Here is a 15,453-nt window from a genome sequence, read left to right on the forward strand (position 1 = left end):
GTACCAACACATTGTCTTTGCCCTAACTTCTGAACCAGTTCCAATCTGGCTTCTGTACTCACTACTCCTCAAAACTGCTCTCACTATTTTAGATTATTAAAGACAATGGACATCTTTGATCCCAATCTTACTTGACCTCTCAGTTCAATCTCTTACAGGGACCACTCCTCCTTCTTCAAACACTCTCATCCCTAAGAATCTCTGATACCGTTATCCCTGGTTTTCTTTCTCTTCTCTGGCTGTTTTTCTTCAGTCACGTTTGCCAACTCTTTCTCCTCGAGCTGTTCATTAAATATTGATATTTATCAGGACAATTTTAAGTTCTTTCCTCTCTCACCTTATGTTGACAATTCCCAAATTTATTCTACTAATTCTGCCTTCTATATTCTAGATGCATTATATTCAACTCCCGTCTGGCAATTTCCACTTGGGTGCCACCTCACTGGCACCCCTAACTCAATATATCCAAAATTGAACTTAATCATCTCTGCCTCTACAGTGTTTTCCAAATCAGTAAGTGGCATCACCATCCACTCAAGTTGTCAGAATCATCACAGAAGAGTGCTAGGTATATGACAGGCACTTAAATATTTGTAGAATGAATGAATGAATCCTTGATTCCTCTTTCATCTCTTGATTCAATCATTCCCCAAGCCCTATCAAATCCACCTATTAAGTGGTGGTTAATCTTGAATTGTATCATTTCCCTCTCCGGAAGATGCTATTTTGCAAAGACAGTTGCAAAATCTCTTATGCCACATGCTTTTCTGCAATGTGACCCTGACATCTCCTCCCAAGAGGTGGAATCTAATTTTCCTCCCCTTTAATCTAGGCTGGTCATAGTGACTTGCTTATAACCAGGGAAGCATGGCAGAGGCGACAGTCCATGACTTGTAGTTTTGTCTTGGTCTCTCGTTCTCCAAATGCTTCCTCTCTGAACCCAAGCCTCTGAACCCTCTGAGAAACCCAAGCCACAAGAAGAGGCCACATATAGGCACTCTGTTTGACACTCCTAGCTGAACCCAGCCTTTGAGTCATGCCCAGTCATCATAGACAGCAGACACGTGAGTGAGGAAAGCTCTAGCCTTTTGAGTCACCTCAGCCCTTTGATTCTTCACAAGACGAGGCCTCAGACATTGTGAAGCCACCTCTGTCGTACCCTGTCTGAATTCTTGACCCAGAGAACAAAAATGGTTATATTTTATGCTACTAAGTTTGGAATGGTTTGTTATATAGCATTAGTTAATCAGAATACATTCTACCCCCATTGCCCCCACCAAAGACCAAGTCATCACTAACTCTCACCCAAACTACTGTAAAACCCTCTAATTACATCCCCTCAACATTTGCTGTGTCCCTCTGTAATTCATTTTCCCTACGGCAGCCATATCTAATTACACCTACCTTCTAGTTTAAAACTTATATGGCTTGTACTACCCTTAGAATAAAAGTCCCAAATCCTCAACTTGGTCCATAAAGCCCTGTTACGTGAAAAAGAGAGTAATATATCAGTGTGCATAGACCTTTAAAAAAATTTTTTTCTTTAAATACTATTCATATATTGGTGTCTCCCACATATAAGTATATAAGTCCTCTAGCCACTCTTCCCTTCTTTCAGTTCCCTAAGCATGTCATATTCCTTCCAACTTAAGAGCCTGCGCAAATACCATTTCTGCTGCCTGGTATAGTCAGCTTCTTTCCCTCTTTGCTCTCAGCTTTAATGTCACTAACTCAGATAACGATTCTCCACAGCCCCTTTTACCATACATGTCTCGTAGCATCTCATTTCTACACTGTATTTTTCATAGCTTTTCATTACTTGTTGAATGCCTGTCTTCCCCACTAGACTGTAAACTCCATAAAGGCAGGGACAATGTCTGTCTTATTCATCACTACATGTACTATATGCATGGAACTCATGAAAAGCCTGATTAAGAAGGGGAAAAAAAGAAATTACAAGTTAAAGAGTAAACTAGAAATGCATAGCTGGTACTTAGGAATTAGACACAAAGAGTTGGAAATCCACAGTGTATAGGTATATTTGAAGCCACAGTGATTAGATTCTGTGAGAAAGAAGGCAGCTAAAGACAGAAAGTAGAGAATGACCACATTCAGAGGATAAAGGATCAGGGAGCAAGTGAGAGAATGAGAAGCAGAAGACCTAAAAGAAGCATGTCAAAGAACAAAAGGAAGAGAGAGTCAAGAAAAAATGGGTGACTTAACAGAGAAACTTAAAGGAAATGCCTTTAAAGACAAGGATGCCAGAAGTACCACTAAATTTAACATTACTCAAAATATTCTAGCCAATTCAATAAGACAAAAACGATATTAAAAAGTGTTATTTATAACAAGGTCAATTATCTACCAAGAATATATGAGAACCAACTGATAAACCATGAAAAATAAACAGAATTCTGTTAGATGGCTACACACAAATAAACAAAATTGAATAATTTTCTTATATGTTAGCAGTTAGAAAAGTCCAAACACAACTAGAACGAAAATACAAAATATCAAAGAATAAACTTAACAAGACCAGAGCAAAAATTTAAAAAGACATAAAACTGAATAAACAGAAAGACATAGTAGTTGGAACACAAGCCAGTATAGTAAATATGTTTATTTTTCTAAAAAATTAAGTTCAAAGAATGCCAATGAAAAGCTCAACATTTTTTAAATGATAATTTTTTGAATGTCCATAGGTCCATTTGAATAGCCATAGGTCAGATGTGAGTATATTTGAACCTGAGTATTACTCCATATAAAGAGAAAAAGACTAAAGATACTACAGAAGACAACAACAAGTAGAATAGGGTCCTAAAAAATGCATGAGGGGATAAAATAATTTATTCATCCAACAAATGTTTATTGAGTCCTTACTACATGCCAGGCACTATGTACAGAGTTGAAAAGATATGGTCCCTGTCCTCAAGTTCAAACTGGTTTAATGCTACAAACTAAAAAATAGAGCAAGATCAAGAGCAAGAGTGAGAAAACATGAGTGTCTCTGTCGTTTCAGTGTGTCTATGTTTCAATGACTCCATAGGCAGGCTCTGCCTCTGATCTCCCTCTCTCAATAGGCTTAGACATAACTTCAGTTTTTTTATTTTTGATTATAATCCCATTGTCTCCTACATGGGTGGTGCCTTACTTCCTTGGCCTTCTGAATTGGTGCTTTATTCAAAGTTTAAATTTCATTTTCCATATCACTTTCACCCAAGGGCACTGTATTTTCATTTCTTTTAGCCCTAGGCCTTCATTCCTGAGTTCTGCCCTGGTTCTCAAAACCTCTTCTGGATTAGGCTGCTTACCTGGGAAGAGAATGTGGACACTGAAGAAATTTATAGCCTAGCTGGGGAACTAGAATTTACCATAGATTTCCTTCACTATATGGTAAGTTCTATGACAGAAGATTGAGAAGTCAGTTCCTCCCTGTACTAATCTTCTTGCCTCTGAACATACCATTCCTTCTGCCTGGAATGCACTTCCTCTTCCCTTTCCCCTAGAAAGCTTCCTCAAGACCCCACACCTGAGTTAGACACAGTTCCTATATGGTCATTTAGCACCTTATTCCTCCACTAACACCATAATATAATGAACTTGTCTGTCTTCCCCAGTATACTGCAAGCATGACAGCAGAGATCTTATCTTTTTTTGTTGCCTTTTATATATCTAATATTTGGTATAAAGTGAGTGTTCAATAGAAATGCAGAAAATGACTGCTATTACTATGTAACCATTAAACAAGTTGTTATTAAAGGATACGTACTAATATAGTTATTCACAATATATTTCCATGTGGAGATATTATAAAACAGCATTACAATATGATCCTTTAATATTTTTTATTTTAATTTACCTTTACTTCCTAATTTTGCTACCTTTTTTCTTTAAAGCAAACCCTTACTTAACACTATGTGTCAAGCACTATTCATTTAATCTTCACAACAACCCTATGAAATAAGTATTATTGTCTCCATTTTAAGTATGAGTGAACTAAGAAACAAGGTTTTAAGTAAGTTAGCCAAGAAACCCAGGACTCTCCATTCAACAAACATTTGGTGCTCGTACCATTTCTTTTTAAGTTAAGAGAGAAACTTAGATATTTTAGTGTAAAGTGCCATTCCAATATTCAGTAAAGGTACATATTTTCAGGAAAAAAATCATTTTTGGACTCAAGTCTACCTTACAGTATCCTTTTATATTTTTACAGACCATTTCTATCTCTTCAAATTCTATATAGTTTGTTTTAATAAAGTCTATGAGAATCTCTAAATTTTTAGTAACATATATTACAAGTGACCCAGAAACAATTACAACTATTATTTAAAAGCCAAAGTCTAGGAAAACCATACTACACATATTTTACATAAAGACTCTTACCTTTAATTCCATAACAAATAAATGATACTTGACAGTGATGAAAGGTAAACTATGTCCAAAGGATTACAGAAATAAAATCCACAACATCTGTAAAAAGTTCTAGTGTTTTTTTATCTGACAGTTACCAAAATTCAACATCTAATTTTTTGAGGTTAAATTAAAATGATCCCATGAATAAAAAAAATAAAACTTGAAGTCAAGGATCTATAATTAGAATAATTAATATTCACGTTCAATAATTAATGTTCAACCAAAAACAGTTTTTTAAGATGTGAAAAAAACAGCAACTTTGTTCAAGTTTACAGTTGTGTGCTCCAGCTGTCCAACTATTTGACTTTAAACTTTTAAATATCATTTATAAAGAAACGGATTCAGAGGTGGACCATCCACTTCTTTGTCCCATCTATTGATATTTTTATAGAGGCTTTAAAGAATGTTTGGCAAAAATAAAATGGTACTTAGGAACAAACTTAATAAGACTATTCATTTTCAAAGAGTTAGATCATTACGGAGAATGAAGCAGGACAGTTATATTGAAGTATACACTAGGTGCCTTAAAAACTTAAATAAAATTTTCCATTCACAGTTTCTAACACACCAATCTTTGAAAGGGTATGACACCACTCTGCCAGGCTAGTGTTGAGTTTAGGTAATGAAGCAAACATAACCATATGTGTGGGACTAACACAAGGCTATAACCACATGTAGGAAACTTTTTAAATGGCTTCCCACTGTATATGGGATAAAATGTAAGAACATTAGTGTGGATTAAAGACCTGCCATAATCTGGCCCACCTATTTATTCCCGTCTCCTTCTGGTCCTGATATAAAGTCTCTGTTCCAACTAGGTTATTTCCAAAGTATATCTTTGGCATCTTCACTCCAAAAATCTCAGCTCTTAGAATGACCTACCTACTCTACTCTTTCTAAATCATTCCTATTCATTCATCACTATCTGTCTCCTCTGAACTCTTCCTCAGACCCTGTAGCCCACAATGACCTCTCCTTCTTCTGAACTTCTCCAATCATTTAATACCCAAGCCAACATTTGATAATGCTCATATACTATTCTGACTTTTCTGTGTATAATCACCTTTTTTTCTTAAGCATGGCATAACAGTGAAAGGAAGGGATCCTCAGGAGGTGATGGGAGAACAATATCGATCAACAAGTTAGGATTCCAAAGTTGCAGACTTTGCTCTGAGATTATGTTTGAAGTTCTTGGATGAAGTCACTTAACCATTTGTATAAATGTGGGCTAGTATTCAATTTAAGATCTTTAATGACAAATACCGCTTTTGAGAATTATTTGTATCTTCCATACTGGATTAGGATATTATCTCCCATGGTAAGTATAAAAAAATTATAAATTTTTGGTTGATGTGATGTTAGGAGTAAAGCCAAACACCACACTCGTCCAAAGCCAGGGCTCCCCAGCTGGGAGACAAAGATCGGCAACAAAAGATGAAGGGAACAGTCAAAGAGGGAATCTGGGAGAGTCTATCAAAAAAATGCATTATTAGAGTTGAAAAACAGTTTTGGAAAATTGCACAGGGAACTTATAAAGATCTCTGTAGACTTCCACAAATAAGCTGCACGGTACTAGAATGCTTTACAATTCAATTAAACAAGTAATTGAAGTCTAGATAAACAGCACGATTTCTTTTCAGGCTTCTCATTCCAATACATTCTAACTCTACAGACTACTCACACACCAAACATTATACTTACTGAGGTCTCTACATTTAATAGTACTATATTCAAAAGAGATACAAAGATAGTCACATGCTTCTCTCAGTTCAGGAATAGATATGCCATCAGGACAACGGATTATTCCTGTTTTATAGTAATCCTAAAAAAGAAAAAGGAAAGAATGCAAAAAACATGTGGAGCATGAGATAGCCAAAACTTATTATTACGGTTGAGCTAGAAGCATTTTCAAAAGTGCTAGCACTCTGAGATTTCTGAATTGTGGAATTTTAAAGTTAGGTGGGACCTCAGTTCACTTAACCACTTTTTCATTTTACCAATAAGAAAAATTTACACCCAAATGGCTTCACTGACTCATCCAGTCATAGAATTATTTAACAGCAGAGGTAAGATTGGAACCCAGGTCCTCCCATTACTTACGCATCTCTTCTCTCTACTATATCATACTAATTTATATGTATTTTTCTCCTCTAAAAGTTATTTTTCTATATAACTAAGATAAATTTTTAAAACTGTTTTTAAAAAGGAAGCTGAATTACATATTTTAAGTTACCTTAAATATTACCTAGAGAACAGAGCAAAATTTGTGGTTTTTAGTAAAGAACTTCAAAGTCATATCCAAGTATTAAAATACGTAAAAGAGAATGCACAATTAGATATTCTTCCTCCAAATACTATCCTTTGGTATTTCCCACATTACTACATCATTAGTAATTATTTCCAAAATCTACTTAAAATGTTGTTAAGAGCTGGTCCCAGAATTACAAATAAGTTACTCCACAGCTGAGTCATAAAAATTTTTCTTACTTGTCAACTCAATTAGAGGTCAAATGAAAGTATGGACAGCTGAGAAAAACACTTCCCAAAAAATTAAGATCTGCCTCATTTCTTGAGGTTCAGAGCTACAGTAACACAATTTTTAAAGTCGCTGCAGTGGAAGCAAGACATCTTCTGGTACTTGTCCAAGTACTAACAACCCAATCAAATCAACTACTTTTCCTGTCTTGTACCTCAGGATCCTACCTCCCCTCTTCCCCCAAAACTATTTGAGGAAACCATATTTTCAGACTGTGGCATAAACTGTCACACACTGTAAATCAAATCTTTATCACTAATTTGAAATTACAAGTAGGGATTCTGTAATACTAATTCAAATGTTCCTCAAAATAAAAGGTTAAAACCTCAAAATTTATGGTTTAAAACAAAGATGTTTTTAAATGTTCTGAAGTGTTCATACTTGCTGGTTATGTACAATAAGTAGCCATATGCTCAGGGAGCAAAAAATGATCAACTTATTGTATTTAAGAGAATTAAGGTGGGAGAAGTGAGATGACTCCAACAATGTTACCACTAAACCTTTGAAAGAACTGCCTGTGCAAGCATAAAAAATAAATCATCCCCTATCCTAGCTTCCCAAAAGTCATAAAATTCATTTATTTATATCATAGTATTTTTATGTTCTAAAATAAAGATGCATTAAATGGTATTTAAAAAAAACAATATCCTGCATACCTCCATTGAGATATCCAAATAGAACTCTGCTTGCAATTCAAGTAACAACCAAGAAGGGGTCATATGATTAATTTAATAGACAAGAAACAAGAACTTACCAGAATAGCTCGAAAGACAGTGGAGCCAATTCCCTCTGCCACCTCATACTCTCCCTTCTCATTAGGACGTGTAAAGTTATGTTCTCTGCCAGATCCAAACATCCTGTGATAGCAAATAATTGAGAAATATATCAATAGGATACTTCCTTCAAAAGGGAAAGTTGATTCCATGTACAAAGGTGAAAAGGAATTATAATTTAAGCATTCAATTAGTTCAAGAATTTTTATCAGAAATTTATTCTGGCAAATGTAATAAATGAAAGAATATTAAAAATATTTCCTTTTTGATGAGAGGGAATAGTAGTATATATCCCCTATAAGTAAGTAAAATCAATTGATAAAATTCAGAAGCTAAAGAACTTTCCAACACCTTCTCCCAGGGTGGGGGGTGTGGTGGGCAGATCAATAAATCTTGGTAAAAGGTGATTTTCCTTTTTTTTTTAAAGATTGGCACCTGAGCTATCTGTTGCCAATCTTTTCTTCTTCTTCTTCTCCCCAAAGCCCCCCATACATAGTTGTATATTCTAGCTGTAAGTCCTTCTGGTTGTGCTATGTGGGATGCCACCTCAGCATGGCCTGGTGGAGCAGTGCCATGTCCACGCCCAGGACCCGAACAGGAGAAACCCTGGGCTGCTGAAGCAGAGGGCGAAAACTTAACCACTCGGCCGTGGGGCCGGCCCCAAAGTTGATTTTTATGCTAACCTTACCAGAAAGAAAAAAAAACGAAAAGGGAAACCATGTTATCTGTGCCTTTTCCTTCAAACTGCTATCTTCATTGCAAAGTTTATGCTATAATGCAGCACATACAGTAACCTAAACTACAAAAAAATAAAATAGTATAGGCAGCTTAGGTTGTTTTACTTTTCACAATCTTAACTATAAATGCAAGAAATCTTGCTCAAAAGTCTTACACTTGCATCCAGAACTGAAAAACAAGCAATCAAATACTGGAGTAGAGAGGAATGAAGAAGTCAAGAGGAGAATGAAAAGTTTAAATAAATGAGGAAAAAGCTGTAAATATTTATTTTTACATAAGGAAAATACAAATAAATTTATGTTTTTTCAAGTCATGTTGTTGGCCCTTTAACAGTAACTACTTAGAAAAGAGGCAATTTGCAAAATATGTTCTCCAAAATGAAAAGTTTAATGTTACTGCCCCCAAGAAAATTTTTAAATTGTGATTAAAGGAAGTCAAACCTCTGAATTCAACGATACCACCATTCCTAAAGTAAATATAGCTGATCTAAGTATTCTGCTCAACAATTTCCCAATTTAAATGGTTTCCCCTTTTGTTATAACACAGAAACTTATAAAGAACAAAGCTTTTTTATTTCAAAGTTTCCAAAAGAATGCCAACTGCTTTTTACAGATCCCAGGAATATTAATTTTCATCCCCAAAGATATGCTTTAGTCAAGTGACATGAAAAGAAGCCTTCACTGATGTTAAAAAAAAAAAAAAAAGACAGTCTTTCAGGAATCAAGTGTCATGCAATTTTCTGAAATACATGAACTTTTTACAAAAGGGGAAAGCTATACTTTTCAGATCAATATGGATACATACACACACAAATCTTTTGGGTTTTGTTTTGTTTTTCAAAAAAAAACATAACTGAAGCAAAATATCAAGCATCTACTTTTTTTTTTTTTAAGATTTTATTTTTTTCCTTTTTTCTCCCAAAGCCCCCGGTACATAGTTCTTCGTTGTGGGTCCTTCTAGTTGTGGCACGTGGGACGCTGCCTCAGCGTCGTCTGATGAGTGGTGCCATATCTGCGCCCAGGATTCGAACCAACGAAACCCTGGGCCACCGCAGCAGAGCGCGCGAACTTAACCACTCGGCCACGGGGCCGACCCCTCAAGCATCTACTTTTTAACTGTGTTTATTTAAAGTCTAGGTAAAAATATAAAGTATTAACAGTGTCAAGTCATCCTCCTAACAGCTTCCATCAATAATCTTCCCCTATACTACTAAAAATACATTAAAGCCTATAGTTCAAGTATTTTTTTCCTCACAGATGTAAAGTCTAGTGCCAATGTTAAAATAAAATATTTATCTACTCAAAATGTACACAGTGTCATATGCTAGCATTTATTCTGTATTTAGGGACACTGACACATACATACAAAAGCATCCCAAATAGCTACTCATGTGCAACCTAGAAAAAAAGCCACAAGTTTTTTACCTCATGTAAACTTCTATTTCATTTATATGCCCCTTCATTTTATATTAAACAGAAAAGATACTAATTTTACAATTAAAAGGTATTTGATCCTAGTTTTGGAAACACTGAAAAATCAAGTCCATGTTGTCTATTAACATTTTTAGATTGTGGTTCCCAAAACTACAAACTTTACATGAATCTATTACTCTAGACCAGCACAGATTAGAAGATGACTATTATCCCGCCTTAATTCCACTAACTACTTGTTAATAACACTCTTTTTTTAAGTATTTATATCAAATTGACAACTCATGCTGACTTTTCAGCTAACCAAACTGTGAGTTTTTCCTCTAAACAATACTGATTCTTGCTGTATTTGTGGTGGAATCTGGGAGCCCCAAGGAAAGGAAACATATTATCACTGTTAGATTCACCTTGTTAGATACAATCCATGGTAACAACCTGTAGAGATCTTTTAATATTCAGTTTTCATTAACTAATATATTTGCTATTCCTACTGGTACAGCAAAGATCATTAGAAATAAAACCAAGTTCAAAATCTGGCTCCACCACTTTCTAGTTGTATTAACTTGAGCAAGTTATTTAACCTCCAAATCTCAGTTATTTCATCTGTAAAATGGAACACTACATTCCACAGAGAATTACTATAAAACTTAAATGAAAAAAATAATGTGAAAGTGCTTTATAATTAGTAATAACAAAGAACTGCAATAATACAAACCTGCCCAACATTGTATTTGGCTGTGCAGTAAAAATAGATGGATCTACAACAAATCTAGTGTTATCCACTATTAGCGTTACTCGTTCTGACGTTCTTACATTCCGAGCTCCTTCTTTTGCATTTTCATATACAAACACCATCTCCCCAGATGCTTTACAGCTACCATCTGAACTGGACTGACTGCTGTTTCTGCTGCTGTTCCCAGCACTGGTGCTGGAACCATTTGGAGATGCTTTTTGAGGACGAGGGCTGCTTGGACGAGAGGAACTGTGATCTTTTTCTCGTTCTAAAATAAAGATGTTAAATACAGTTATGCAAATTTATTCTAAAAATTCAAGAACCATATATATCTTTTTAAAATTTTGATTTAGAAAAGTTGTTTTAAATCACAGTATTTCTGCTTTTTGACTTCAAATAACATTTTCACAGAATGCCATAAATATTAATTTATTTCCCAGGAATAAAACCTAAAACATCAAAATGTCTTCTAACATAATTAACCTTTGTAGACTTTTAAAAAGATGTATAGCTGACTAATGTTGACTCAGACTAAGATCAAAATTAAGGTAAATTTTCTGTTGCTATTCTACTTAAAAATATATAGAAACCCAAGGAACAGAATATTCTTACAAGTCAAATAAGTGAGCATTGAAAGTTAGTAAAAGATTAATAAGACTATCAATTTAAACTGTCCTAAATACTAAAAGTATTAAAACTATTCTGAGAACACAAAGTACAAACCTTGGAATCTCACTATGTTAACAAGAACATTCCAAAACCTGCAATTTATCCCACAAAAATAAGGTCCAAAGGAAGAAAAAAATTTCACTCAGGACAGCAAGGAGTATTTATTTTTTCAAATGACTTTTAATGTCTACTAAATAAAGTGGCTTTAACAGCTGGTGATATACTGCTTTCTTTTCATTCTCACTTTTGTGGAATAAAGCACCACTACAAATTTTATAGGATCACAGAATTATTATCTATAATTTTAATGGGTAGGAAATAGTGTTAAAATTCAGAAAATTATCTTTAGATGTTGCAATATTCTACAAAGGGGAAATTAAAACTAAGATTTTGTGATAAATTTCCTTTAGAAGCTAGAACACTAAACTTTAAAGGTGACCTAAAAATGTACCTCCATCTCATCAGATTCATCTGCTTTTGCCAAATTCCTCCATGACTCAGGCTACTGAGAACACTCTGTGCAGCTTTACTGACTATATAATTAGGTTTGCTCTATCTTCAGAGATACTTTGACACCTCCCTTTTATTTCCTGTTTCCACAATGCTGGTAGCATCCCAAAAGCAAAATCTGCTAAAGTAATAAAATAATGTATTATATCCTCCTATTCTCTTCCCAGATACTGAACTTTGCCTATAACAAACTGTCAACTCTTATTTAAACTTTTGTTGAGTTTTGGCTTATGAGTACTAGTCTGACTTTAAGGACCTACTTTGATATTGACAACTCCTATGCATAATTAGACCCTAATATAAATGATTTTGATTTATAACAGATAATCAGAAATTATCTCATATAGTAAGTCAAGATATTTAATTTGCCCCTTCCCCAAGGGAAAATGAAAACCAGCAAGCTCACACTGCTTATTTACCTCCGCTTCAGACTGGTGCTTTATAGTCACACAATGTATTACCTGGGGTAATAACGTTCATTTATAGTAATGAGTAGTAAGGAGGAAAAAGATCTGAGCTAGCTGCCAAGAAAGCAAAACACTTCATACCTTCCCTTTCATATTCTATCTTTATTAATAAATTTAAAATATTGCCAAAAATCAAAACAAATTACTCCATGAGGGTTATTTTAGCTTTCATTTCTTTTTTTAGGTTGATTAAACCAAGGTTTCCTATCAATGATTTACTCCAAGTTATTTTAAAATAAACACTGCTACATATATCAACTTAAAAGATTTTTAAAAATCTACATATCACAGCCTTTCAAATTATTTCTCTTATAAGACTGTCCCGGACTCTTAAAAAAAAAGAGTCATTTAACAAGTTGTTTTTTCACAGCAAGAACCAAACTAAGCTACAACAGAAGCAAGTGAATGGAAATAAGAAGTTAATTTTCCCCTGATGTATTAGGCATAATTCATTGTCATTATTACTTTAAAAAGGTAAATACATGCTTTAAAAAACTGTTGGGAAGGTTAGTTGATTTTACATACCAACATGGTGCTGTCGTGTTGGAGAAGTAACATTTCTAATACAAGGAGTGAGCTGAGATTCTGTTCTTTCATGAGATGAATCTCTCGATCTGTCACTTGACCTTCGTCTATCTCTTGATCTCTCATGTCCCCCACTAGCACCATGTAGACTCATTTTGGTGTGGTTGACAACTCCTTTAGCAACACGTGAGGGAGTACTGATAAGTTAGAAAAGAAAATTAATCATAAAATAGAACATGAGAGATCACAAACAAATTTAAAGAAAAAAACAATTAACATAAAACTATCCGTATTTTGAAGTGCAGGAATCAAATGCCACTTTACAACTCTGAAACCTAATTTACCTCAAACTTATAGGTTTTATAAATTCTAGAACACTATGAATTTTAAGGTCACATAATCCAACTCAGTTTTCTAAGGTTGAGAAAACTAAAGCCCAGAAAAGTTAACTGACTTTTGAGTTAGTAGTAGAAGTAGTAGTAATAGGAAAAGAGACCACTCAGATGTCCTAAATATTACTCAAATGTCCTTTTGATTTCTTTGATTGTGAGGGAAAAAGAGAAGGAAAGAGCACCAGCTTCTTTTAAGAACTCTTAAAAAACTGAGGAATAGGGCAAGGTAATTGGTCTCCCTGCCAAATAAAGCCTACATGCTAACTTCAGTCAATCCATTTTGATTTTGATTGAACTCATTTCAAAATTTTTGAAAAGTATTTCCCTAAAAAGCTTAACTGCACTTGTAAAGTCACAGATTTTAAAATTTTTATACATCTTATGCAGAATAAATTTGCCCATGAGAAGTGAATAACTGAGAATGATGATTAACTAAAATAAGCTAATTGACAGAATTCATTCACAAAATTATTTATTTAAGTGATATGTACCAAGGGTACAATGCTGTGCTACAGGCTAGTAGAGAAGCTCCCTCAAGGAGCTTTTGATTGAAGAGTAGCAGTACACAATAACAAATATGTAGAAATTTAAACAATTCAGGAGTTATCCCAAATTTCAAATATAAATGACCAAATATATCTCAAATATATAACTAATAAATGAGTGATAGGTCATAAATGCTTTAAGATCTCAGAGAAATAAGACATCGCTATGAATTAGGGTTAGTCACAGGTGAACCAGGCACTGACAAATAAGATTTCAATAATCAATACATTGTAAGCAGGAAAACTGCTGGGAACAAAAATGAGAGAGCCAGACCTAAGGCATTTTGGAAATTTACTATCTTATACATACCATGGCTTATGATTTAAAAATATTAAAGTGTTTTTAGAAACAGAAGGAACTTCACGGCTTTAGAGTAATAATGACTTAGAATTAAACGGTCTTTTAATACTTAATTGCTCAACATGTTAAATGTTACTTAACATTTTAGAACCTTAGTTTCCTCATCTGTAAAATGTAGATTCTATTTACTTTCTAAGGTTAATATGAGGATTAAATGAAATGTAATTAGCTGACCAGCCGTACCTGGCACAATACAATCACCCATTAAATATTAGTTTATTTGGTTATGACAGATGAGGATATTAAAGTTTAAAATTACAAGACTTGCTCAAAGTCACACAGTAGTTAGTAAATATGCTAATAACAATGTAACCTAAGTCTTCTGATTCATTCCAGTGCCCCCTCCATAATATTACCGTGCTCTCCTTCACCAAAACAACACTCGTTAAAACTTAACTATTTTGATGATTCAGTTGTAAATCCTGCAGTGCTTCAGGGTCATCTTTTCTGCTGGCTTATTAGCTATAACACTAGTTTTGTTATTTCAGTCATTTCTTTTATTATAAAAATCAGTTATCACCTCACTACAACAAACTACAAAGACAAAAGACAGGGCTGACTTTGTATTTACCCCAAGCGTTACTTCTAGGGAAATAAAGGTAACCTATCAGCCTTTATCAGTCATTTGTCTCTCATACACCTAGAGAAAAAATAAATTTCTACTCCCAACTTCTTCCGAGTGAAAAAGATCAGGAGTAGAACTACCTCCTTGGAACATAATCTTTTTCTTCAAATAGAACACATCAAAAGATCCTACGGCATTCACGTTAAAAACCTTAGAGTAGAAACAATGGAATTTCTGGCTCATGTACTAAAGTAGAAAAAGAAAAGAATCCCTACTAATAGAACAAGTATTATATGTTGAAAAAAATAACTCCTCAAATTATTCTAGCTGCTAAGTTTTAAATGTGCTAAGCACACTTTCTAAACATGAATCTAACTGATAATGGAGAAGACACAAACACAACTACCACTAAGGCAACTGCAGGATAAATGTTAAGTGTTTATCCTGAACAAGCCAACTGATTAACTGAAAAAGCATTTCCAGCAGACATCTCTGTAGCTGAAAGATTAAATACTGCTAAGTATTCTGCTGAAATATTGGCTTCATTTCTAAACTGTTTAGATTTTAAAACAAATGCAAAAGGTGTCATCATATACGTCCATCCTCTCTTTTTATTCCTAAATGTAATGTACTCTGGATCAGACCTTCAAAATCAGATGTCACGGAAGACTAATTACGTCCTACTCTATTTAATTAAATAATTTTAGATCAGGAAAGCATTCTAAGGGCAAAAATAATTAATATGTGCAAAAGAAAATGAGGACAAGCAAGTTCAGAGGAGACAACCGTGTTTCAT

At 34.2% G+C, this 15,453-nt stretch overlaps 1 protein-coding gene across 8 annotated transcripts in view; it reads right to left on the reverse strand.

Moving 5' to 3' along the window:
* The window catches only part of BTBD10 (BTB domain containing 10), a 71,027-nt gene that overhangs the window by 6,505 nt on the left and 49,069 nt on the right, over window positions 1–15,453 (reverse strand). For all 8 annotated transcript variants that reach the window (XM_008521753.2, XM_008521754.2, XM_070624368.1 and 5 more), the window contains 4 exons: window positions 12,795–12,991; window positions 10,606–10,891; window positions 7,704–7,806; window positions 6,115–6,235 (listed from right to left, as the gene is read on the reverse strand). In XM_008521753.2, coding sequence (XP_008519975.1) covers window positions 6,115–6,235; window positions 7,704–7,806; window positions 10,606–10,891; window positions 12,795–12,991 — 707 coding nt within the window. The remainder of the gene's footprint in view (window positions 1–6,114; window positions 6,236–7,703; window positions 7,807–10,605; window positions 10,892–12,794; window positions 12,992–15,453) is intronic.

The sequence above is a fragment of the Equus przewalskii genome, chromosome 6 (genome assembly GCF_037783145.1).
Source record: "Equus przewalskii isolate Varuska chromosome 6, EquPr2, whole genome shotgun sequence".
NCBI classification, from domain to species: domain Eukaryota; kingdom Metazoa; phylum Chordata; class Mammalia; order Perissodactyla; family Equidae; genus Equus; species Equus przewalskii.